Raw genomic sequence first — 26,435 nt, forward strand, 5'->3', positions numbered from 1 at the left:
CACTGTGAGCTATGAACACAACACAGTACACTAGTTATGAAATAGTTTGCATTTTTCACACACACAAATTCACATATGTTCACAAGAAATTTAAAGGGATACTATGTGACCATGCAAGTTTTTATACTCCAGAGATACACAAAGCATTTCAATACTGCAAGCACTGTATGTTGTGAACCTCCAGCTTTTGAAGTACAACTTGTAGCATGATATTGACAGCTGAAGGCTCACAAGGGGTATTATAAGTTTTTCTAACACAATCCCTAGCTGAAGGGATGCTGGTAAGGAAGCCCAGGATTGCTCCTAAAATTATCCATTTACAGGGAATACCCTTGAGACTGAACCTCATCTGCTGAGTTTTTGAAGCACAGCCTGGGTGGTATGCTGATTAGATTCCAAACTGCAAAATGGTTTTGCCCTGATCAGGGCTCATAAATGCAGGCCTGAGTACATACATCCAGGGAATTGAATACACTATATATGCATCTTGGTTGAACAGAATCATTCCTCTTTGATTTGCAAAGCAGAAGGAATTTTGGTACGGAAGCCCAAGATTGCTCCTAAAGTTTCCATTTACATGGAATACCTTTGAGACTGAGCTTCACCTATTTTAAATCACTTTAGCCCTTGCAGCATTGTATCCCTTTAAAGGAAAACTATACCCCCAAAAGATAGTTTATATCATATTAAGTGGCATATTAAAGAATCTTACCAATCTGCCCTTTTACATCTCTTGCCTTGAACCATCATTTCATGATGGTCTGTCTGTATGCTGCCTCAGAGCTTACCTGACCAGAAATACTACAACTCTGAGGGGCAGATTTACATAGGGTCGAATATCGAGGGCTAATTAACCCTCGATATTTGACTGCCGAATGTAAATCCTTCGACTTCGAATATAGAAGGATTTACCGCAAATAGTTAGATCGAACGATTAAATCCTTCGAAGGATTTTAATCCATCAATCGAACGATTTTTGTTCAACCTAAAAATTGTTACAAAGCCTATGGGGACCTTCCCCATAGGCTAACATGGCACCTCGGTAGGTTTTAGGGGGCGAACTAGGGGGTCGAAGTTTTTTTTAAAGAGACAGTACTTCGACTATCGAATGGTCGAATATTCGAACGATTTTTAGTTCGAATCCCGTTCGATTCGAAGTCGAAGTAGCCAATTCGATGGTCGAAGTAGCCAAAAAAAACATTCCACATTCGAAGTTTTTTTTATTCTATTCCTTCACTCAAGCAAGTAAATGGGCCCCTAACTGTAACAGGAAGAAGTGTTGAAGCAAAAGACACAACTCTGTCTGTTAATTGGCTCATGTGACCTAAGAAGTATAGTTTGATTTGTTTGTGTGCACAGCGAATCGTACGATCCCAGGGGGTGGCCCTTATTTTTTAAAATGGCAATTTTCTATTTATGATTACCCAATGGCACATACTACTAGAAAAGTATATTATTATGAAAATGGTTTCTTTACAAGAAGCAGGGTTTTACATATGAGCTGTTTTATGCAATATATTTTTATAGAGACCTACATTGTTTGGGGGGGTAAAGTTTTCCTTCTGTATTCTGTATATGAATTTTTTTCCATGTGATTATGTCCCTTTAAATGCAGTTTTTTTTTAAATTGTATTTGTACTTAAACATACTGTGAACAAAAAGCATTCACATGTAGTTTTTGTACAGTTGTTACAGAGCTTTTAGTGGACTGCGTTATCCCCTCGTCTGTTGTTGACAGATCTTGCTCGCTGTTGCTCTTGTTTCAGTTTCAGGGCTTGCATTGCTTTGCGATACAGGTCTGAAAAGTGGGAAGAAGAGTCAGGAATTAGAAATTACAGCATAGCCTTCTACCACTTTTCACTGTGAATTAAAATAGATCAGTGCTGCTGTGCCCAAATTTTGTTACAGCTCACAGCATACTGGTGTTTATCAGCCCCTTACCTTGCCTGAACCCAGATCTCCTGCATCAGCCTGGGTGCAGGCACTTGCAGTAGATTTTGGCTTCGAAACATGTGAATATGCATTTCAGTGCTGTATTCCGCCATGTGAGCCTGCACCCTGTCCAATGCAGTGGTTCCAGGTGAAGGGATTTGCAGTGCAGGGCCTCGAAATAGGGGGCGGCCTTTATCTGCAAACCAACAATCACTATGTCTGGCATTAGTCTAATACCTTTATTATTGGTCCAGCAGAGCATATTATTCAAGAGAATTCAGCTTACCCTGTATATACAGCACTCTCTGTTTTATACTCATAGATCATCACTAGTCGTCATTACATTTTTTTTCTCTTAGGTGGCCCTTCCCGTCAGTGCAGATGCTAGGGGGTTAAGTATTCCATCACATCTGGAGACAGGACAGAAGAATAAACTGAACTCCTTCCTTCTATATAAGTTTGCACTCCACCTACTGAGCCCAGTTTTTTCCTCAGTCCTGTTGAGGAGGTAGAGGACAGATTCCTTATTTGCAGAATAGTTAGTGTTGTGTTTTCATTTTTATCTCTTGAAAGTATGCTGAGCTGCTTTCTAGGTCTGAACAAGCTGTTTCTTCCTCTTTGCCTGCATCTGTTGTCTGCTTGACAACAGAAAAAAAGCTTCTGCAGCAAATAGAGTCTCATCACCCTCTTGTAGTCATATTTATCTGACCAATGTATATATGTAAACAGGCGGGTGTGTGTGAGACATATATTGGGCCTAATATTTTACCACAAAACATTGGTATTCACCAATGATAGCTGTATAAATTAATTAAGTTCCTGACTACATCAAAGGAGTATAACCCTAGTCAGGAAGTAGATGTCCTGAGTTTTTATGACCCAAACTCTAGTTTCTGCCTATTTCAAAAGATTACCCATCCTATAGTGTAATCAAATGCAAAATAAGATAGGATGCTTTGTTTCCTAATTGATATGCTAACAGGTGTGTGGTCTAACAACATACCCTGAGAAACCATCTGGAGAGGGTCTTTTTACATTTCAAAGAAGAACTGTTTGTACAGTTGTTACTGGTAAAAAAAGAACATCTAAATAAATTAGCTGGTTTTCCTGCTTAAAGGAGAAGGAAAGGTTAAAACTAAGTAAGCCTTATCAGAAAGGTCCATCTAAATATACTGTACCAGTAAACCCCCAAAGTCCCCTGTCAAAAGAAACACAGCATTTCTTTCCTTCTATTGTGTACTCATGGGCTTCTGTATCAGACTTCCTGCCTTCATCTTAAACCTCATTGCCCTGGGCAAGAGCATGCTCAGTTTGCTCCTCTCCCCCCACCCCCTCCTTCTCTACTGTAATCTGAGCCAAGAGCAGGGAGAGACTCATGCAGGAAGTGATGTCACACCACATTAATACTGCAGCTCCTATTCTAAACAAACAGAGAGTTTCTAGAGCTTTTTACTCAGGTATGGTAAAACATTTTACAGAATAAATATAGCATTCTAGCTTGCACTATTGCAGCTAATCTATTGGCAATAAAATGCCTCCGTAGCTTTCCTTCTCCTTTAACTTGTCATCAGCCATTCCCTATTTTGGTAAATGGCATAGAAACAGTATAACAATGGAGCTGGATTTGGTTTTGGCACCTTTGGCTCTTAAATCCCTCCCCCCTCCCCTGTGTTTCCCCCTCCCTCCTCCCCCCTGACCTACCTCCCCCCCCCGGGCAAATGCCCCTAACTCCTGTTGAGTTCACGGCAGCCATGTTCGCCCGTGCACTCTTCTTCCTGTATTCACCGGCATTTGGTGGCGCATGCGCAGTAGAGGGATTAACCGGGAAGGATCTACTGCGCATGTGCCGAAAGTCACGAAGTTTCCAAAAAAAGAAATCTGAAACTTTGTGACTTTCGGGGAGGGATTTTAGCACCGAAGGGGTTGAATTCTCCTTTAATGGACTGCTCAGGTTTATGGGAGGCTCATTGTCTGGACCAGATCTCAAACAAATGATTGTTTATAGCAGCTTGTCAATGCCACAGCATGGATTATCCCAAGCACTGGTGATCTCTTTCTGTGTTTCGGGTACAAATTGTAGCCAAATAATGCTTATAGCTGCAATTCAGCTTTTAGAACAAGGGATGTCCAACGAAAGTAGATTCCAAGAGCCAGAAAATATATATAAAATATGATACTTTATTTTACATCACATCTAATTAGATTTATATATATTTTCTGGCTCTTGGAATCTACTTTCGTTGGATGTTCCGGATTGGTGCCTGCCTAATGTGATTTGTTGTGAAGTACTCCCCTATGCTGAAGGTCTGGGGCATGTGCACCCGGACCCAACTGGGAAAGCGGTAAGCTTATCCTAATGATAGATTAAGATTTGTGCTTCTCGTGAAATTTTTGGATTCTTAGAACAAGGGAGCTTAAAAGCTCCCTGCTTTTTCACTAGAGCTCCTGAGTTAAAGGAGAAGGAAAGGTTAAAACTAAGTAAGCCTTATCAGAAAGGCCCATCTAAATATACCAGTAAACCCCCAAAGTAATGTTGCTCTGAGTCCCCTGTCAAAAGAAATACTGTATTTCTTTCCTTCTATTGTGTACACATGGGCTTCTGTATTAGACTTCCTGCCTTCAGCTTAAACCTCATTGCCCTGGGCAAGAGCATGCTCAGTTTGCTCCTCTTCCCCCGCCCCCTCCCTTCTCTGCTGTAATCTGAGCCCAGAGCAGGGAGAGACTCAGGCAGGAAGTGATGTCACACCACATTAATACTGCAGCTCCTATTCTAAACAAACAGAGAGTTTCTAGAGCTTTTTACTCAGGTATGGTAATACATTCTACAGAATAAATATAGCACTCTAGCTTGCACTATTGCAGCTAATCTATTGGCAATAAAATGCCTCCATAGCTTTCCTTCTCCTTTAAGGGTAAGTGCAATATGGTCTTACTACTCAGTCACACTGTTTGCTGGGGGTCTTGATTTTAAATGCACTACAGACTTAGGGTCAGATTCACTAACAAGCGAAAGACAACTAAAAAGTGGAGTTTTGTCGTGGGCGCCGAACATTGGCGACTTTTCACTAGCGTTACTTCGTCAATGTGAGCAATTCAAATCGAAGATGCGCTAGCGTTCATTTCTGCCTAGTGCAACTTTGCTAGAGGTCTTGCTCAGGTTAATTTGCATATGGTGGGAAATTTGAATGGATGTCTATATGTTGCAGCAAATACATTACATTTCCACTGTTAATTACACATGTCCAGGGAACCTTAATAAAGACAATAGAGTTGTTATAATGCCCTACACATGAGCCCACAGTATAGTTAATGTTCCTTACGTTAGAAAATGTATGGGGGAAACCAGTTACCCACAAAAAAAATTTTTAGGACTTTTGCAGGCTATCACTCTGAAAAAAGGAAAAGACACCAGCATTTTTTGAACTTTCATGCTTTTTCCGCTCACTTATGATGTAAGTTTATGATTAAGGAAGATCTATGCACTCCAGTGCACTTCACCTGGTCTGAGCTGGCAAAGGCAAGTCTGGCGAAAGAGGTAACGTTCAGTAAAACGTTCAGTAAAATTTTAGTGAATTTGCAGAGTAACGTCCATTCGCCAGAGTGAATTGTAGTCTGGCTATAGAATGCGAATGAGCGATATCGCCTATCTCTTTCACTAGCGAATTGGGGTCTGCACTCATTAGTAAATTGCCGATGTCCCTGCGGGCAGTAATGCAGCAAATTGTTGCCAGTGTTTGTCACTTCGCCCTTTAGTAAATCTGCCCCTTAGAATAGATAGTGTAGGATTTACATATAATGAGGAGCTTTGATAACACGTGAGCTAAAATCACCAGTCCAACATCCTCTTTTTTTTTTGTGTGTGCATGTGTTAAGGTGGCCATACACGGGCCGATAAAAGCTGCCGACAGACCGTGTCGGCAGCTTATTGGCCCGTGTATGGGGGCCCCCGACGGGCTTCCCCGATCGAGATCTGGCCGAAAGTCGGCCAGATCTCGATCGGATGGGATTAAAAATCCCGTCGGATCGCGGCCACATCTGTTAGTTGATGCGGTCCCGCGATCCGACCGCCCGTTTGGCGAACGCTAGGATCCGATCGTTGGGCCCTAGGGCCCACGATCGGATCAGCCCGATATTGCCCACCTCAAGGTGGGCATATCGGAGGGAGATCCGCTCGTTTGGCGACATCGCCAAACGAGCGGATCTATCCGTGTATGGCCACCTTAAGGCTAGGCCACCTACTTTATAAGAGTTCTGTGGAATTTTTAAGTCCTGTATACAGTATGTGTATGGAATCCTGTCCGTTTGAATATTAAACAGAAACATCCACCCATCCAATCCCACCCCAGATCTGTTGATTTCTTTTACCAAAAGTGTTACTCATGTCTCCTGTGACCCCATCTTGTGATATTATCTGGTTATTCGGAATGGCTTTTTTCTTTTTCTTTCTCTTCCTGGTGCCTAGATGTACCAAACATTAAAAGAAAACATTCTGTTAATCTGATTATAGTGGTTAAAATGAAGAGTACAACAAAATATATTCAATTTATGTAGAACCATTTTATGCTGCTGCCTATATAAAAGGCTTGGATCCCATCAGACTCCTCTATATTCAATTTTGTTCAATGTAATCATGCTAGATATCAGGTATATGCAGTAAAAGTATGGTTTGTGAAAACTCCATTTGTGCATGAATTCATTGGATATCACTGGTTTTGCATGACTTACTGTAGATAATACCAGTGAGAGCCATGGAAAATGCTATTGACAATTACAGATTCTGGGATCTAAAAGCACACTATAAAAATAAAATAGCAGATTCAAAGTGTGCTATTGTTCTAGAAACTCATAGCAACCAATCTATTGCTTGCTTTCAAACAGAGTATCACATTTTAGATTCTAAATTAATTGTTATGGGTTTTCCCAAATACCCTTACTGATATAATTCTGCTGTGTTGGGAAATATTTTTCTTTGCATTTAGAACTTAGACATGCAGCATAATGATCCAAGGCTCTTAGTGTAATATAATCTTTTGAGATTAAGTATTTTTGCTATTGGCTATGATAGAACTGAACTGAATATATTCATAAGGAACTGAAATGTCCACTTTGCCCAGCATGACCGTGTACTAGAGTTGTTGTATCGCACCGGGGGGTTCTAGAGGAATGCCATTTCATTTCTACTATGTACTGTATTTACTGTATATGGCTGAAATGACAATAAAATCCACTTGACTTGATACAATTGCAATAAATGTCCATAACAGACATGTACACGTTATTCAGTTTAAGGCAAAATAGAATTATAAGGAGATCACTCACAGATAAGAATCTGATGTTTTATCATCTCTATAACTGAATTATGATATAGGTACACAGTAAATGGTTACTAATCATAAAATAATAGCGGTGCTGGCCTAGGCACATCCACTTGCCATCCTCTTTCCAACTGCATATGCAATAAAGTCAATACAAATGTGGTATTTGTGTTTGAAATCAGTACCCACCCTCAACTCTGCCACTGGATTTCACAGCAAGTGTATGGGTTTTTAAAAAAAGTGTGTGGGGGGATTTGTATTAGGAACCCATGGGCTACTCTAGACATGTATATTTTGCCTTTCAAGGCATTGCACCTCACCGGTAGCCTGATCCCCTTTCTCGTCCTGTGGCAAAATTACAGTACTGTGTCCCATGCCTTGGTATTTTTGAACTCTTGCAGAAGGAGACAGTTTTTGTTCTACACTCGGCTTCCTTTCCTCCATTTTTTGATCATCTTTCTTTATTGCGTTGGTCTCCTTTACTTGGACCTTTCTCTTACTTTTTTTCACTTTGCGCAGATTTTGACCTGTCTGGGGGTAGAAACAATATTTCATTATTATGAGGGAAGGCACCATGTGTTGTGGTTCAGGATTTGGCTGAAGCCTGAGTGCATGGCTAAACTAAAGCCAAACCTTTACTATCATGTGACTTTAAAACAATGGAGATTATTGGAGAACTAGGTGGTAATTATTTTCTGTCTCAAATTTGAAAATACCAATTTGTGTTTTTCCGGCCTTTCAAAAAATTACTTGTGGAGGCAGGGCCACTCTTGCAATGAGACAATGCAAAAAACCTTGTTTTGGGTGGCAGCAAGCGGAAAGTTACTAGGGAAGGCAAAAGCTGCCTCTAGTTAACTAATACTGTAGCAATCTGTACACTAGCAATGCAGCCCCCATTGACCTGCTCCAATGCTACTGTAAAGTTGTATTAGTAGCTAAAGATGCTAAACTTGCCCAGTGTGGAGGGTACCATCTTTAGGTCAAATCCAAAATTGAATGGGCTCGGCACATCACTATGTCAGATTAGGTTAGACTTTCCTTTCAGGAAGAAAACTGAACAGTGAATACTGAATCCTGTAATTCACATGCATGATTTAGAATAAGTGTATCGCTAGTGTGAAGTTTAGGGGGGATCACAGCGGGATATTCAGCACGCCACTCCAAGGTGAAGGGCAAACAGTTCATTTATTTTTAAAACAAAAAGGCTTCCAGCAGCAAACAAATGGCAACAGAACTACAGCTTCAGTCAGCAACAGAAAGTTTAAAAATAACAAAAATAGCTTACTTCAGACACTTTTAGCAGTCAGTATCCCCAAAAGTTTAACCAGACTTGGTCTCTGGGAAAACTCCCACCAGCAAAGGGGCACATTCACTAACAATCGTAGTTTCGCCAGGCGCAACTTCGCCGCACTTCGCCACACTTCGCCAGGCGTAGTTTCGCCAGTGCTTCGCAAATTCACTAAAATCCGAAGTTGCGCACAGGGGTAGCGTAAGGTTGCGAAGTTGCGCTAGCGTTGATTCGCTAAGTAAAGCGAAGTTACGCTAGCGAAGGCTAATTTGCATAGGGCGCCAAATTCAAATTTCAATGGAGGAATACGTATGAGCACTACAAATGCCTAGAAAACCTTCAATTCATCAAATAAAAATGTTATTTTGCCCTACACATGTGCCCACTGTCTAGGTAAGTTGCCATGAGTCAAGAAATGTAGGGGGGAAGGAGGGGAGCCCCAAAAAAACTTTCGATCTTTTTCAGCCTATCACCCATAATGTAGAAAACACGCCAGCGTGTTTTGGGACTTAGAAAAAATTTTGACTTTTTTTTAAACAATCCCTATCTACTCTATTGCACTTCGCCAGGTCTGAGGTGGCGAAGGAAGTCTAGCGCAAAAGGTAGCGTTCAGTACACTGCGCACGTTAGTCAATTTTTGTAGTTACGTCGCTAGCGAAAATTCGCCAGGCGTAAGGGTGCGAAGTAACACTAGCGAAACTACGCCAGCGTTCGTTAGTGAATTTGCACAGTAACGAAAATACCCAACGCTAGCGAATTAACGCTAGCGTTCGGCGCTTAGTGAATTTGTCCCAAAGTCTCCAACTTGGTATCAGACCCCCCAGGTCTCTGAAAGTTCAGCCGGTGAACAAAACAAACATTCAGGGCAGTTCTCCTGTGCAGCTCCTACTCACTCTCTGCACACCTGCTACTCACTCCCTTAAACGCCTCTTGGCTGTCCAGCCCACCCCCTGGCTACTTAACCCTCTGGTGTTTCTTAAAGGGATCACTTAACTGGATGGCTCAGAGCACAAAAACAGGGGATACATATCTGCCATCCACAATATATCCCCTCCGACTTGTACACTAGTTAAAGGAGAACTAAACCCCCGTTAAGTGAAAAACCCCATCCCCTCCATTGTCCCCCCTCCCTGCTTTCTCCCTCCATTATTGAAAAAAGTGTCCCTGACATTAACGTTGGTATATTTATGCAGAGTAGCACAGCAAGCTCATGGGCACCATCTTCAGTATCTTTGGATTCCTTGCGTAAGTGAGAGCCGACACTTTTTAGGGCCAGTCTGGTATTCATGCCTACTGTGCATGTGCCAGAAGCTCAGAAGATTGCCGAGGGAATATAAGAGGATTCGAATATAATGAAGATGGCTCCTGTAAGCTCCGCTACTCTGCATGAATATGACAAAATTAATGCCAGGGACACTGTTTTCAAGTAAGATACAATGGAGGGAGAAAACAGGGAGAGGGGGCAATGGAGGGAAAGGGGTGGGGGTTTTCGCTTAACAGGGGTTTGGACCCCTGAATTAATTTTAGACAGGGCAGTGTATTCAAGGAGTTACTATGTTCTCCCCATGTCTGTGTCGGATTCCTCACACACTGCCAAAAAACTTACAGGTAGGTTAACTGACCTCTGAAATTGTTCATAGTGAATATGACCAGCAGGGTTGAACTGGGGCCCAGTTGGACGGCCCTCCTCCTGGTGCCCAACCTCACACCGCTCCCCCCCATACGCACAGCAGCACTGACTTCCCTTCTACTTAATTTAGAGCTGTGATCAGGTCTAGCCAGGGATGAAGAGAGGGGACGGTCCCTGTGGATGACCTGGGTTGGCGGAGTCCACTGGGTTTTTTCCCAGTGTTCCACTGGCCCAGGCCAACACTGGTGATTGCAGATTGCAAACTACACAGTAGCAGGCACTGATATGAATGATGTATAATCTCTGCAAAGCACTGCAGAATATGTATGTTTACATATATGGCAGTGTTAGAAAGATAAAAATATTACTTGCTATGTTTGAAGTTAGGTGGCCCTTGCTATTTTGTTTGAAGTTATACTGCAAATCCTAGTACTGAATGATAGCAAGAGGATGTTGGGAGCATTACAATTTAAATATTCCTGTCATTACTTCATAAAATAAATGAATGATGCCTGCTAAATGGTGTCACGTCTTACTGGCAGGGAGCTAAAAACATGAACCCATGTATTATATAGTTTTGTAGGAGACTGAAAAATATACATGAAGTGTTAACTGGTGAACACAAGGGGGCAACGTATAGCAGAATGTATGTAAAGCTGAACATTTCATGGGAAAAACTATACAAAAAAAGACTTTAGATTAAACATTTTGTAACATTATATCAGAGGTCTTCCAACCATACGCAGGACCAAATAGACAATACACATTGCAGGCAGATGTTTACCTAGGTATAGTAAGATGTTCTCAGGGAAAAAAGGTAGAGGTACCCTTGTTGGAATACATTTAGGGGTATATTTATCAAAGAGTGAAGTTAGAGGTTGCCACAGTCCTCTAGAGTGAAATTCCGTCACTTTCCATTAATTTCTATGGGATTTTGAAAGGAGTATTTATCAAAGGATGAACTTTCAATTTCCCCCATTGATAAAAACTCTTTTTAAAAAATCCATAGAAATGAATGGAGAGTGGCGGACCTCTAACTTCACTCTTTGATAAATATACCCCTTAGTCTTTGTCATTTGTCCATTATAAATGCCTTTTTAAAAAATGTTGTTTCATTTCACCAACACCACTCCCCTCTTCACCCCCAGCCTCTACTACTTACATCGCAGCAGAGCGGGAAGCTGTGATGTCTGGGGGCAACTGACTTGCGAGGAGGTGGCAGGGGCCAACAGGGATTTTTCCCAGTATCTCGTGGGCCCGTCTGACCATGCTCAGGGATATGCTGTTGAAAGAGGTATAGTATGGGAGCATATGCCATATACTGTACCTCCCAGCCCCATAACTATGTAGTTATGGTACCTTATCTACAAACAATTGAAAAAAGCAATATGAAGGATAATAGCAGCTGCTGAATGGATTACCCTACCTGAGATAAAATATTTTGGATGGGCTTCAGAGGTCTCTTCTTTCCCCCTGGAAATGATTTGTACTCCACAAGGTCAGATATACTATCTGTCAACATTCTGTTGGGCACAAACAAGAAGATAAAAGATTTGCAGTGACAATCAGGTAGATATGTTTAGACTTAGATGATCTTGTCACCTTCCATCTGGTGTCCTTTGTGGCCCCCTTAAGCTTGGAATCTTGATATTTCTCTCCTCAAAGCTCTCTTGTTGCACACGAGCAGCCAACATGGGGTAGCTGAGCGTCACAGATCGAAGGACCCACCTTAGCCCTTTCAATATTGCCCAGTCATGCTGGGAGCTGAACTCCGCCCCTGAGGAGCATGGTTCCTGGAAGATAAATTGGTGTTCCAGTCAAAGCGGATTGAAAAGCTTTGATATAGTCTAATATAATGTATTTTGTGGTCCTTTTGTGTGTATTTTCTTTGGCTGCATTCCCAAAATACAACACTGACTCTAAAAATGACTGACACTAAAAAATCATTATTCAAAATATTAATGTACATCAAAAGTTACCTATAGCTCATGTTGATTGTTTTTCACTGATAGAGCTGCTTTTGTAAGTAATTGTTACTAGAAGTTCCTAAACCTGACTGTCCCTTTTCAACATGTCTGTTTCTTACGCTAACAGACATTAAACATGGCTGCACCCTCAGAGAGGAACATGGGGGATATAAATAGCATGCAAAGACAATATTATGATAGATGTAAAAAAACTAATTTCAGTATCTCTTTAAGTTGAAAAATACACCTGTGCTTAAGATGAGCACAACAATAAAAGCATTTTATGATGGAACAATGAAGGCACTCACAGTTATTTGCACATCTCTGCTGGTGTTACTTATATTTAGCTTTTGATTAAGGTCCCCTTTACATCCTGTATAGCTTATTCACTGCTTTGTATGTTCAGTGCATATAGCCATTTATTGTACAGTGGTGTGGAATATGTTGGGGCTTTATAAATATGTGATATATATTCTATATCCTAGGTATGGTATCTGTTAATGCAGAAACCAGTTTTCCAGAAAGATCCAAATTACAGGAAGGCCATCTCCATTAGACTCCATTTTAATCTAATAATTAAAAAAATTTAAAATGATTTCCTTTTTCTCTGTAATAATAAAACAATACTTTGTACTTCATTCTTACTAATATATAATCCTCCAGTAATCCTTATTGTAGGCAAAACAATCTTATTGGGTTTAATTATTGTTTCAATTTATTTTTAATAAACAAGGTTATGGAGGTCCAAATTACTGAAAACCCCCAGGTCCTAAGCATTCTGGATAACAGAAGTCTTTACATAAGGAACGCCATAACTTAGCTGTGAACTGAGATCCCCTGTCAGAAACCCTCTCAGCCAGGAAGCCGGCAATATAGTCCATTGCTAATGAGTCCATGGACGAGAGGGGATAGGTAAAGGTTATAATAACCCACTAGGACGAGTATGGCTAGCCTTGGCACAAATGGCACAAATGGTACAGGCAGCAACAAAGTCTTTAACGTCTTTACGGATAGTTGGCCACCAAACTAGAGTCTTTTCAGGACCAGGATGTCCAGCTTGTCTGGAACAATGAGTCTGTTGTAGGATGGGCAGACGAAGCTCAGAGGGTACAAATGCCATCCCAATGGGAGTATCAGCAGCAGTAGAAGACTGGCCAGCCAAGATTTGTTCAGCAAATTGAGGAAACAGAGATGCAATAATCTTGACAGGAGGAACAATTGGTTCTTGCCTTTCAGAACAATGATCAGCTGGGGAGAAGCTTCAAGAAAGAGTATCAGCTTTTCGATTCTTGGAGCCAGGGCGATAAGTCAGGATAAAGTTGAAGCGAGAAAAGAAGAGAGCCCACCTTGCCTGTCGATGATTCAGTCTCTTTAGAGATTGTATGAACTCTAAATTCTTATGGTCAGTATAGATCGTGACTGGGATTGAAGATCCTTCAAGGAGGTGACGCCACTCCTCGAGAGCAAGCTTGACTGCCAAGAGTTCACGATTCCCCACATCGTAATTCTGCTCTGCAGGAGAAAACTTTTTGGAGAAATAGGCACAAGGGTGTAGTTTCCCATTGGCAGAATGTCTTTGGGACAGGAGAGCGCCAGCTCCAACCTCAGAGGCATCCACCTCAATGAAAAAGGGTAATTCTGGATCAGGATGACGGAGGACCAAGGCAGAAGTGAAGGCATCCTTCAGGGACTGAAATGCTTCTATAGCTGACGGGGGCCATGAGTTGTGTTTACCCCCTTTTCGGATAAGGGAAAGGATAGGTGTAATGCGAGAGAAGAACCCCTTAATAAACTGTCGAAAATAATTGGCAAATCCAATAAATCTCTGAATCGCCTTGGTACTCAGCGGAAGGGGCCACTCCTGAATTGCGGACACTATGGTGAAATCCATCTCGAAACCCTCTGGGGAGATGATGTAACCTAGGAAAGGGATCTTGGATACCTCAAAGACACATTTCTCCAGCTTGGCAAAAAGAGAATTCTTCCTCAGACGAGAGAGTACTTTCTTTACCTGGGAGCGATGGCCTACTAGGTCCTTGGAGAATAAACGAGGGATGAATAAACCCCCGCTGGAGATTTTCTTGAATATAGTCTTTCATGGCGGTATTCTCCACTGGAGAGAGAGGATAAGTGCGACCTCAAGGGGGCATGGTTCCAGGAAGAAGGTCGACTGGACCTGGAGGGAGGAATTCTGCAGACTTTTTACAGAAGACATCAGAGAATTCCTTGTAGAAGGAGGGCAGCATTTTCAAATCTGTCGTGGAGGGGTTTAGCAGGAAGACAGTGCTGTTGGCAGAATGGACTCCAACGAGAGATCTGCCCAGAGGACCAATCAATGGTGGGGTTATGCAAATGCAGCCACGGAAGACCCAAGACGACTGGAACAGAAGGGCAGGAAATAATCAGGAACGATAACTTTTTTTAATGTAAAGTCCCAACCTGCACAGGTAATTCCCCAGTTGTCATGGAGATAAACTCGGATGCTAGAGGCCTGTCATCAATAGCAGTAACTCGAAGGGGAGTAGAAAACGGATACAGAGCCAACAATAGTCTTAGTGGTCAGATGAATCTGTAAAGGCAGAAGGAACCGGTGAGAATTCTCTTGGGAACTTGGGGTAACACATCCCACATAAGTCTTTCCAAGATTACCTTAGGCTTTACAGGACAAGAGTTGGCAAAGTGAGACTGACCACCACAATATAGACAATTATAAATATAAGTCCTGCCAAACGCCTTTGGAGTTTCTTCTGCTCAGAGAGACGTGCTCTTCAGATCTGCATAGGTTACCCCGGAGGAATCACAGAAGGCTGCTGGGGAGAAGGAGGCAGCAGAGGTCTTTGGAAGCGGGGAGGCAATGTAGGTTGGAATCTCTTGACTTGGTCTCTATCAGCTTGATGCTTGACTTTGAAGAGTGTCATTCTTGACAGCCAAAGTAATAAGGTCTTCTACCTGTCATTCATGGGAGACCAGGTCATCTTTTAGGCAGATAGAGAGGCCATTGTAGAATGCAGCGTGATAGGCATCATTGTTCCAACTAGTCTCTGCAGCAAGCATACGGAATTCGATAGCATATTCCGCCACGCTGTGATTCCCCTGGCTAATCTGGAACAAGCGGGAAGATGCGGTCGAAACTCGACCGGGAGCATCAAACACCGTTCGGAATTCTTGAAGGAAAGCCTTGGCATCATCAATTAAAGGAGACTCTTTCTCCCAGTGTGGAGATGCCCATTTGAGCACTTTTCCAGCCAGACAAGTGATTACAAATCCCACTTTAGCTTGCTTTGCAGGGCAAACCAGATCTGGCACTGGTTCACAAAACCATGACAGGCTTGGGGATCAGGCTTGGATAATTTTTCCAAAATGGCCTCCAACGTGTGTCCGATATAGGATTGCCGAACTTCATACACCTCCATGCGAGTGTGCAGACCACGAAAGGCCCTGCCTGAGCTTCCTCAGTGGGGTCCATGGCCCAATTATAATTTCAGGGGGCCTAGCGGCTCCAAAAGGGAGTAGTCCGGACCAAGGAGGAAGCACGGAACAAGAGTCCAAGATCGTGGTATCCGAGGGGTTAAACAAGAGAATAGTCAAAGTCCAGGCAAAGTTTCAGGAGGCAGGCAGATCAATTTCAAAGTCAGAGTTTCAGGCAGGAATCAGGATCAGGATAGCAAAAACACACCCAGGTTCTATAGCAGTGTCCAGGGTGCCCTTTTATGACAAAATGCCGGCACCAGTGATGACATCATCATGCAGCGACGCTGAACCCATGTGTTCAACATGGGCGCCGCCATCTTGGATTTTCATTGACCGCCGGGAAGGTGGTATATTTGTGTGCACAGTGAATCGTACAATCCCAGGGGGCGGCCCTCATTTTTTAAAATGGCAATTTTCTATTTATGATTACCCAATGGCACATACTACTAGAAAAGTATATTATTATGAAAATGGTTTATATACATGAAGCAGGGTTTTATATATGAGTGCTTTTATGCAATATATTTTTATAGAGACCTACATTGTTTGGGGGGAATAGTTTTCCTTTAACTACAGCTGCTGCAATATGATCAATGTCATATTCAATTTAGGGATGTATCGAATCCACAATTTGAATTTGGCCGAATCCTCGAATCCTTCATGAAAGATTTGGCTGAATAGCAAACCGAATCCGAGTCCTAATTTGCATATGCAAACTTCTGCCAATGATGCCTACAGGTCTTAAAGTGAGAGGACCAAGGGGGAAGTTCTGGGCAGGCAAGGGAACCGTAATGTATACAGAAAGGACAGGGAACAAGGAGCGCGGACAAGGGACAGGCTGGGTCAATACAGTACAAAATCAGGAAGCAGAATTGCAGTCGAGGTCACAGTCCAGGGACAAACCAAACAGATATGCGAGATAGTTGAAGAGAATAGTTGAAGAACAAGCAGAGGTCGGTACAGGCAGCAGAACAGCAAGGGTCAGGGTCAGGCAGTGGTCAGTTAACAGGATCAGACAAGATAACACACCCAGGAACTATGAAACATAGACCTACGTTGGGCAAAGAGTAAGGGCAGTGTAAGGGTTTTCAATAGGCAGCTTAAAGGGATGGTTCACCTTTAAGTGAACTTTTAGTATGTAATAGACTGGTCAATTCTTGGAAACTTTTCGATTGGTTGTAATTATTTATCTTTTATAGTTTTTGAATGATTTGCTTTCTTCTTCTGACTCTTTACACCTTTCAGATGGGGGTCACTGACCCCATCTTTGCTCTGTAAGGCTACACATTTATTGTTATTACTACTTGTTATTACTCATCTTTCTATACAGGCCCTCTCCTATTCATATTCCAGTCTCTTATTCAAAATAATGCATGGTTGCTTAGGGTAATTTGGGCCCTAGCAACCAGATGGCTGAAATTGCAAACTGGAGAGCTGCTGAATAAAAAGCCAAATAACTCAAAAACCACAAATAATAAAAAATGAAAACCAATTGCAAATTGTCTCAGAATATCACTCTCTACATCATACTAAAAGTTACTTTAAATGTGAAAACCCCTAGTGGCTTACACAGATCATTTGTGACTAGATTGGCAGCTGATAAAACAAGCCAAGCCTACTTGCAATTAAATTGAAAGCAATAGGAGTGAACCAGGGCCTTAGCTGTCTGCTCACATAGAGCAGCGGTAATGCAGACAGCACAGAAACACCAGGTCCCTGATTCAACTCCAAGTTGTTACAGTTATACATGTTCCCTCAAAGCCCAAGAACATGTTCTTGCGACCTTTAACATTTTACTTGTGCCCAAAATACTTTAGTTGGCCATGCAGGGGCATATTTTGATGCTAAATTGGCTGGAGTCATATGTGATCTATGTCCAATATCATTCATGCAGGCTGGAGAATCTTTACAGCTGAGACATTGGTCAGTATGCCCCCCCTCCATTTTTTATAATGATTTTATACCACTTAAAGACCATCTTGTTTGATGACCTTGCCAAATGAATGTACCTTTCTGTCACTGTCCTGGGGCAGCAGTCACACATGTGGGTCCTTCATTTACCCAAGTCTCCACTTTATTCCCTAAATCCATGAAATGCATTCTTGGGCAGGGCATCTTTGTAATAGATAAGAAGAACCTAATCTTGGGTGGCTGTGGAAACGATTAACCTATTAACACCAAACACTACTATGGGGTATTATAATGATTAAATTTTCACCAAAGCTCCCATTTTATAGTACACTTTTACCTGCCCCTGCCCCCCTATCCTAAACTTAATGCGGCATGAGCCGACATAGCCAGGAGAAATCGCAGGTAAGAACTACATTTATACGACTGTCGGATGAAAACGCATTACATGGCATTTCGTTGCATGGTGACGTGGCGGCTCGAGCTGCTTCGTGGAGTTCCTCCCTTAATCCTCAAACCTCAAAATCACAAATAGGTGATAGAACTTACAATTCTGCAAAGCGTCTTGTTCTCATTCACTAAGGTTTCTAATGACAGCAGCTCAATGATCTCACTGGTGAGAAGGGAAGAGGATTTATCCTGTTTATTGGCCAATCTGCAACACAGAGGAAACAAGAGTAGCAAAAGGTGCAACAGAGATGCTATAGTTAAAAGAAACACAGAGAAGGTATACCAGCTCAATAACAAGAAGTCAGAAGTCAGAAGAAGGTAAATAATTCCAAAGAAATTTCAAATAAATAATGAAGATTGAAAAGTTGCTTAGAATGAGCCATTCTAGAACATACTAAAAGTTTACTTAAATGTGAACCACCCCTGTAATGGAATATTGCATGTTTTTCCTAACACAACCGAGATAGAGGGGAGCACAGCAAGATCAGTTGCTTGGGTTTGTAGGAGAGCCAACTCACATTAGAAGAGGTTTGCCAGCCACACATGGGTGCCTCAAAACATTGGCAAGCACACATGCCACTTCCTTCATGCGCCCAGGGTCACCAGCATCCACTACAAAGACCAGAGCATGAGCCTGGGAATAGGATAGCCTCCAACTGGCCCTGTTCTTTGGCCCTCCTGGGATCTCAAGAAGAGTAAGGTCAAAGCGGTCCAGACGAATCTCAGTTCTGAATGGCTCGAAGTGAGAGGAAGATAAGACCTGGCATGGCGGGACTGTGGTGATGGAGACAGAGATGGAATCTGATATACTGTATTATGTAATGATAGATCATATGAAAATGAAACATTTAGCACAGACACAAATGCCAGATTAAATTTACATATATATATTTATATATATATATATATATATATATATATATATATATATATATATATACATTTCTGTTCTGTAAGAGGTACGTTTTTGCCTTTTCATTCTGCCTCTCTTAGCGGTTATACACATTATATTCCCTAAGTAAACATCGAACACTATGTGGGTTATTTACTAAAGTCTGGTCGGCTTTTTGGTGCAAAAATTCTTAATCCGAAAATCCACTTTCTCAGACCTGCCATGGTTATATATAAGTCAATGGAAGAGGTCCCTATCCTATTTGGCAGTTTCTGTGGTCTGCGTTGGAATTAGCCTGAAAATCCAACTATTTCGGGCTTTTCAGAAAAAAATATACGAAAAATCTTACGATTCAGGATAAAACTCGGGTTCAAATTCGGGTTTTTGCTAGATTTTATCGAGTTTACCCCCGATCTGATTAAATCATGCTTTTTTGATAATAAATAAGGTCCAATCGTGGATTCTAGTTTGGTCGGACTATTTTATTTAAATAATCATAAAAATTAGGATTTTAGTAAATAACACTCTTCAAGTACAAAAAAACATTTTAAATTACGATATTTGGGTATATATATATATATATATATATATATATATATATATATATATATATATATATATATATATATATATATATATATATATATATATGTAAGCTGCTCAAACATTTTAAAGGAACAGCAGGCTATAAACAGTCAGCTTCTAAAATGGATCGAGGCTATGGAAAAGTCCCAAAGTGGATCAAGAGAGCCCGTCTCTGTGTACAAAAGAGTGCAAACCTCTTTACAAAAGATCAGAGGATGATGTGGAGGCTTATCTTGCCATATTTGAAAGAGTGGCAGAGCGGGAAATATTCAACAGACCAGTGGGTGGGGGTGCTTGCTCCCTTTTTGTCCGGATTATTTTTTACTGCCTTCCCAAAGGTTATGAACTGTTATGTTGGTGTTTAAACTGCTGTGTTAAATGAATGCACACGTAAGATCAGATGGAAACCCGTGTACTGTCTACTATCTGTGTGAAAGGTGCTGCTGCTGCTACTACCTACAGAGCGATTCCCCACAGTGTGTGTGTGTGTGTGTGTGTATATATATATATATATATATATATATATATATATATATATATATATATATATATATATATATATATATATATATATATATATCTTGATAACAGTCTTAGATCCAGACTATTTATTGATAAATAAAGAAATAAATATTTTTTTAAAACTCCGGTGTGCGCTGCTTACAACTGTGGATTTGAGATATATATATATATATATATATATATATATATATATATATATATATATATATATATATATATAGGTTGTTAACATTCTCACCTCGACGTATTACTTTAATCACTGAGCTTTTCCCAGCATTATCCAGTCCCAAGAATAGGATTGTCACTTGCCTGGGAAACAAAGAAAAAGAACATTTCAGCACAGTCCACAGATTTGTATCTGGAGCCCTTGAGGTCCCTGTGACTGGGCCACTTCTGGTTACAAAAAAAGAGAGCAATTTCTGTCAAAAGCAACAGAACAGCAGCAGATTTCAGGTCAGCAGGGAAACTATACAGAAGTCTGCAGTGAGAGATGTACAGGGAAAGAGAAACGTTTTTTCATGCTTTCCAGTTATTCCCTACATTCATTTGTGCTGCCTTTCTGAACTATAGCAAGGTTACTGTAATGGCCATATTTTTCATAAATATGTCTACATAGTGACAGGTGAGTTATGACAGAGAAAACCAATATTTTACTTAATTCACACTCTGAGACCACACATTTCTTGGTGCAGATGCGAGGGTCACATTCTCAGTTACAAATGAGCACACTCCTCCCCTTTTACATTTTTTTGCACAGGTTCCAGTTTCTCAGAAACAGGACACAAATGGTAGAGCAATAGTACATGTATGGGATCTGTTATCCAAAAAGCTCCAAATCCCTGTAAAGTCATCTCCCATAGACTCCATTTTAATGAAATCACTCAAAAGTACATTGTATATACTTACTGGAGGCAAAACAATACAAGTATGGGACCTGTTATCCAGAATGCTCGGGTCCTCAAAATTGTATAACATATTTTATTTTTCACTAATAATGAGTACATTATACTTGATCACAACTAAGATATACTTAATCCTTACTGGAGGAAAAACAATACAGGTATGGGACCTGTTATCCAGAATGCTAGGGACCTGGGGTTTTCTGGATAATGGATCTTTCTACTAGAGACTACTAGAAAATCATGTAAACATTAAATAAACCCAAGAGGCTGGTTTTTCTTCCAATAAGGATTCATTATATCTTAGTTTGGATCAATTACAAGTTAATGTTTTATTATTACTAAGAATACTTTTTTTTTTTTTTGAAAATCTGGGTTATTTCGATAAAATGGGGTCTATGGGAGATGGCCTTTCTGTAATTTGGAGCTTTCCGGATTACTGAAAAGCTTTATTGGGTTTATATAATATTTGAATGATTTTTAGCAGACAAAATATGGAGATCTAAATTACTGAAAGATCCATTATCCGGAAAACCCAGGTCCCAAACATTCTGGATAACAGGTCCCATACATGTATTGCATGTTTTGCTACTGCAATAGCAACTGTGCATTATCAAAGCAAGGGACAATTTAAAGTACAGATTTCTACAAAATATATACTGGTATGCCGAAATGAAAGTAAAAAAAAAAGCAGAACAGTAGCTAAAGTCTGTAGTAAAGACATGAATCTATGATCGTTTTAGGTTGAAGCACACACAGTACTGTACATATTAATCTGTACTATTTGGTTCTATACCCACATGAATGAAAGTGAATACTGAACCCAGAAAAATAAAAAATGCCTCCTTTTGGGCATTCATTCCCTTCCTAGAGTAATAATCTGAAGGGAGGACTAGGCAAACAGCTCCTTGTGCTAGAGCAGCAGTTTAATATGAATGAGGTGTGCACCTCAAATAATATCATGAGATGGATGACAAAATGCTTGGCAGGGCAGGTCTACTTCTGCAGCCAGCCTACTATCAGAGCAGATATGAGCACATGTATGCTACAGACAGTATTCCCCCCAGTCAATCTTAGTTCCTCCAAAGGGAATTCTAGGATTCTCCTTTAAAGTATATACCTATGGCCAGTGATGTTTGGAATTATCATAAAGTGTGTTGGATTACACACTGAATATTTAATCAATATATTACATAGTAAGTAAGATTGAAAAAAATACACACTTTTTTTTATATATATCTGCCTAACTGCGAGTTGATACAGAGGAAGGCAAAAACCCATCTGAAGCCTCACCAATTTGCCTCAGAGGGGGGGGGGAAATTCCTTCCTGACTCCAAAATGACAATCGGACTAGTCCCTGGATCAACTTGTACTATGAGCTATCTCCCATAACCTTGTATTCCCTCACTTGCTAAAAAGCCATCCAACCCCTTCTAATGTATCAGCCTGTACAACTGATTCAGGAAGAGAATTCCTGGAGCCTTGTTTACATAAATTTATATTAAAGCTTTATGAATCATATAGTGCAGCTATAAAGTGAGCCTGGGAACTCAGACTCCTCTATTGTATACACTGAAGAAAAGAACTGATTTAACACATTTGCCTTTTCTGTATCTGTTACAACCATACTGGCACCATTATTTAATGGAGCAACACTCTCAACCTGCATCTTTTTACTATTAATATATTTAAAAAACTTTTTAGGGTTAGTTTTCACCTCCATCGCAATTAACTCTTCATTTCCTTTCTTTGCCTTCCGGATTGCTGATTTACAACATTTATTACAGTGTTTATATTCATAATATAATTATATTATGTAGCCAGTTTCCTATCCATGTGCAAACAACTTCATTAAGCCCAACAGACCTTAGTTTAGAAAGCAGTCATTTGTGGGGCACAGTATCAAACGCTTTGGCAAAATCCAAATAGATCACATCTACTGCCACCCACTGTCCAGCATCTTACTTACCTCATCATAAAAAGCAATCATATTTATTACAGTGTTTATATTCATTAAATGCAGCTTCTGTCCCAACAGATTTGTAGTTTTTAAATGCCTTTCTCTTCTTTCATATTAACTTCTTTACTAGGATGATTCTTAGAGCTTCTACATTTACTTCTTAAGGGAATAAATTGATAACAGTAATGATTTAATATCATTTTGAATGACAACCATTTCTGTTTTGTGTTTTTAGCTGAAAACTTAATGCCCCAATCAATACTCTGTAGGGCAGCCCTCAAAGCATTAAAATTAGCTTTTACAAAATTCATGGTTTTTGTTGCCACAGTATATAATTGTTTTTTGCACCAGACATTTAATGATATAACATTATGGTCACTATTACCCAGGGGTTCAATGACTTGCACATTTGCTATAAATTCTGGGTCATTTGAGATCACTAAATCCGGAATAGCATTTTTTCTAACATAACCTCCTCCTTTATATAAGCTTTTAAATCCTGCCTAACAAACAGACATACCCCTCCTCCTTTTCTATTGCCTCTGTCCCTCCGAAACAAAGTATAGCCACTGATATTTACTGCCAGTCATGTGACTCATTCAGCCATGTTTTGGCCACACCAATCACATCATACCAGTCAGACTCGTTGCATTTGCAAACATACATTTAATACTGGTACCAAATTGAACATATGACATGTGGTCCTCCCTATCCTTAACAGTATCCCCAGCCAAATCTCCTCCCCCATTTTCCCTTTCTTTGCCGACTATCTCATCTAGCCTGTCTTCCACTGCATCTTTTACTGAACCCTCCCCCCACACACCTAGTTTAAAATCTTCTCCAACCATCTAGCCATCTTCTCTCCCAAAACAGCTGCACCATCATCATTGAGGTGCTCGTCCTCAACTTTACACCTAGTTTATTAAAATTGTTCTTGAGGACTTCACCACCTCCTCTAACTTTGTCATTAGTACCTATGTGTACCAAAACCGCTGGGTCTTCCCTGGCCCCTCCCAATAATCTGTCCACTCGTTCCACCACCTGCTGAACCTAACACCAGGCAAGCAGCAGACTGTTCGGCATGTAGGGGCCTTACGACAGATTACCCTATCCACCTTTCTAATAATTGAATCCCCTATAACTATAACCTGCCTATCCTTCCTTGCACTCCCCCCACCACCCATATTAGAACCACTGCCTCCCAGGGTTCTCTGAGAGTCAGTCTGCTCCATACATGCCAGTTCAGAGTTTTCCTCCCCAGCATCTTCAGCCAAAACGGTAAATGTGCTGTTTTGGACAAGCTGTGGACCAGCCCCGATACATTTCTGTCCCCTACTTCCCCTCCTGACTGTCACAAACCTTCCTCCCTCATTAGCCTCCACTGCCATCTTCTCCTCCCCCCACTCCACTAGCCCCTGCCAGTGGTTGTTCTGCGAGCCTCCTTTCCTCACCCTCGTTTGCCGCTGCTCTCAGTGCTGCAAGTTCACCCCTTAGAGTCTGCAGTTCTGATTCCAAGATGAAAACCCACCGACATCTCTCACATGTAAATACTGCATGGAACTGCTGCTCTAACACAACATACATGTGACAAGACACACACTAAGTGATACCAGCAAACCCACTTGCACTCATATTTACACTGGGTACTTACAGTCTCCCAAATGCAATTCCTCACAAACGCCTTTTCAGTTTTAAACACCTTAAGGTTGCTTAACACTTAATTCATATGCAACAATCGCTTAGCATCTCCCACACTTGCTTTGAATTCACAAAGTTAAGGTTTCAACCAGAGCACACAAAGCCTGATCAGAATTTACCTGATTAGCTCTTCCCCCTTAACTCTGCAGCCCTTGGTGCAAATGTGGTTTACATTGCCAACAGATTGAGCAGATTCATCTCAGATGTTGTATTACAGTCGAATGCCTTGACTAAGAGATTCAGTCCTGCCATGTATAGGGATGACAACTGTGCTGACCAGTACTGCCCCTTTTCTAGGATCTAATAGATATTCCAAGATTTGACCTATGCATTGGCAGCATTAGTCAACTGTGTGACCACTGGCTAAACTAGGTCAAAATGTGACCCATCATCTCTAGGATCATCTAAAAACTGCCTACTGCCTACAATATAATATGAATGCCACACCCCAACGCATTCTTACCTGATGGGTTCCTGTCTAATTTGAACCCAGTGCCAGCAGTGAGTAAACAGGTGGAACATTCTACAGTGTCTGGATATACAATGGTCTGTCCCGTCTGATTGGCTAAAAGGAAATAAATTAGAAGTACAATAAATAAACTGCCCCAAATACATAAATAATACATACATAGTATTTTAATCACCCCATCCTATGCTAATTTCAATAATCAATTTCTGTTTATTTTGTGGTTTTCCAGTGTGGTTCCTTTGTATTGATTTGCTTACTTTTAGTATGTAACAGAATGGCTAATTCTAAGCAATTTTTCAACTGGCCTTCATTTTTTTATTATTGAGTTACTGTACTGTAAGTATATTAGTGGGTGGGGGGAGTGTCTACTGGCATCTCCCACACTTGCTTTGAATTCACCAAGTTAAGGTTTCAACCAGAGCACATTTTGAACTCATCTCTATATAATATATGTACCTTCCTACATTTTGAAGGTACATATATTAAAACAAAATCTGTAAAGAAATATTTAAACATCCACTTACGCAGCTTTTGTTCTTGTTGTTGTCCACGCTGCTCTCTCCATGTCTCCTAATCCCTAATCCAGATTAATTGGTATACTCTGTTGCTAAGATGTGGGAGGAGAAAAACAGGGAATTCTGGGTGTTCCTGAGATAAAAACAGGGGGATTTATTAGCTCAGAACTCTGTAGGGTGACCTAATTACCACAGCAGTAAAGAAAAACAAATGTTTACTGTCCATCTGTCTATTGGGAGGGGAAAGACACATAGATAAAATAATGTTGTTGGAAATAGAGAAAATAAAATGGACAAAGACAAGGCATTGTGTGGGGCATGAGCTCTACAAGTACAAGTATGAATAGATGGCTGTATAATAGAATTTATGCCATTGTATCTGCTGTAAAGATACTCTCCCACCCATTTATACACATACTCTCATGCTGACATGATTACAGAGTTCCTATACACAACATACTGGCATGGCAAAATACTGTAATAGATCCTTCATAGTAATATATACACAGCATACTAATACTGTACATACAGTTAGGCCCATAAATATTTGGACAGAGACAACTTTTTTATAATTTTGGTTCTGTACATTACCACAATGAATTTTAAATGAAATAACTCAGGTGCAGTTGAACTGCAGACTTTCTGCTTTAATTCAGTGGTTTGAACAAAAAGATTGCATAAAAATGTGAGGAACTAAATGTTTTTTTAACACAATCACTTCATTTCAGGGGCTCACAAGTAATTGGCCAAATTAAAAAACTGAAAATAAAATGTTCATTTCTAATACTTGGTTGAAAACCCTTTGCTGGCAATGACAGCCAGAAGTATTGAACTCATGGACATCACCAGATGTCACCTGGGTTTCCTCCTTTTTAATGCTGTGCCAGGCCTATACTGCAGCGGCTTTTCAGGTGACTTGGCCATTCAAGAAATT

General features: G+C 40.7%; 1 protein-coding gene across 1 annotated transcript; it reads right to left on the reverse strand.

Annotated features, from left to right (window-relative positions):
• Positions 1-1,627: 1,627 nt before the first annotated feature.
• arl13a.L (ADP ribosylation factor like GTPase 13A L homeolog) lies at positions 1,628-25,634 on the reverse strand. Its single transcript, XM_018229670.2, has 10 exons — positions 25,511-25,634; positions 24,981-25,082; positions 20,199-20,269; positions 18,480-18,735; positions 18,061-18,166; positions 11,768-11,958; positions 11,592-11,688; positions 7,568-7,778; positions 6,298-6,390; positions 1,628-1,798 (listed from the first exon to the last, which is right to left on the reverse strand). The coding sequence occupies exons 1-10, from the start codon at positions 25,549-25,551 to the stop codon at positions 1,701-1,703; spliced, it is 1,266 nt and encodes a 421-aa protein (XP_018085159.1). The 5' UTR covers positions 25,552-25,634; the 3' UTR covers positions 1,628-1,700.
• Positions 25,635-26,435: the final 801 nt, after the last annotated feature.

Source organism: Xenopus laevis, chromosome 8L, assembly GCF_017654675.1.
Source record: "Xenopus laevis strain J_2021 chromosome 8L, Xenopus_laevis_v10.1, whole genome shotgun sequence".
In the NCBI taxonomy this organism is placed as follows: domain Eukaryota; kingdom Metazoa; phylum Chordata; class Amphibia; order Anura; family Pipidae; genus Xenopus; species Xenopus laevis.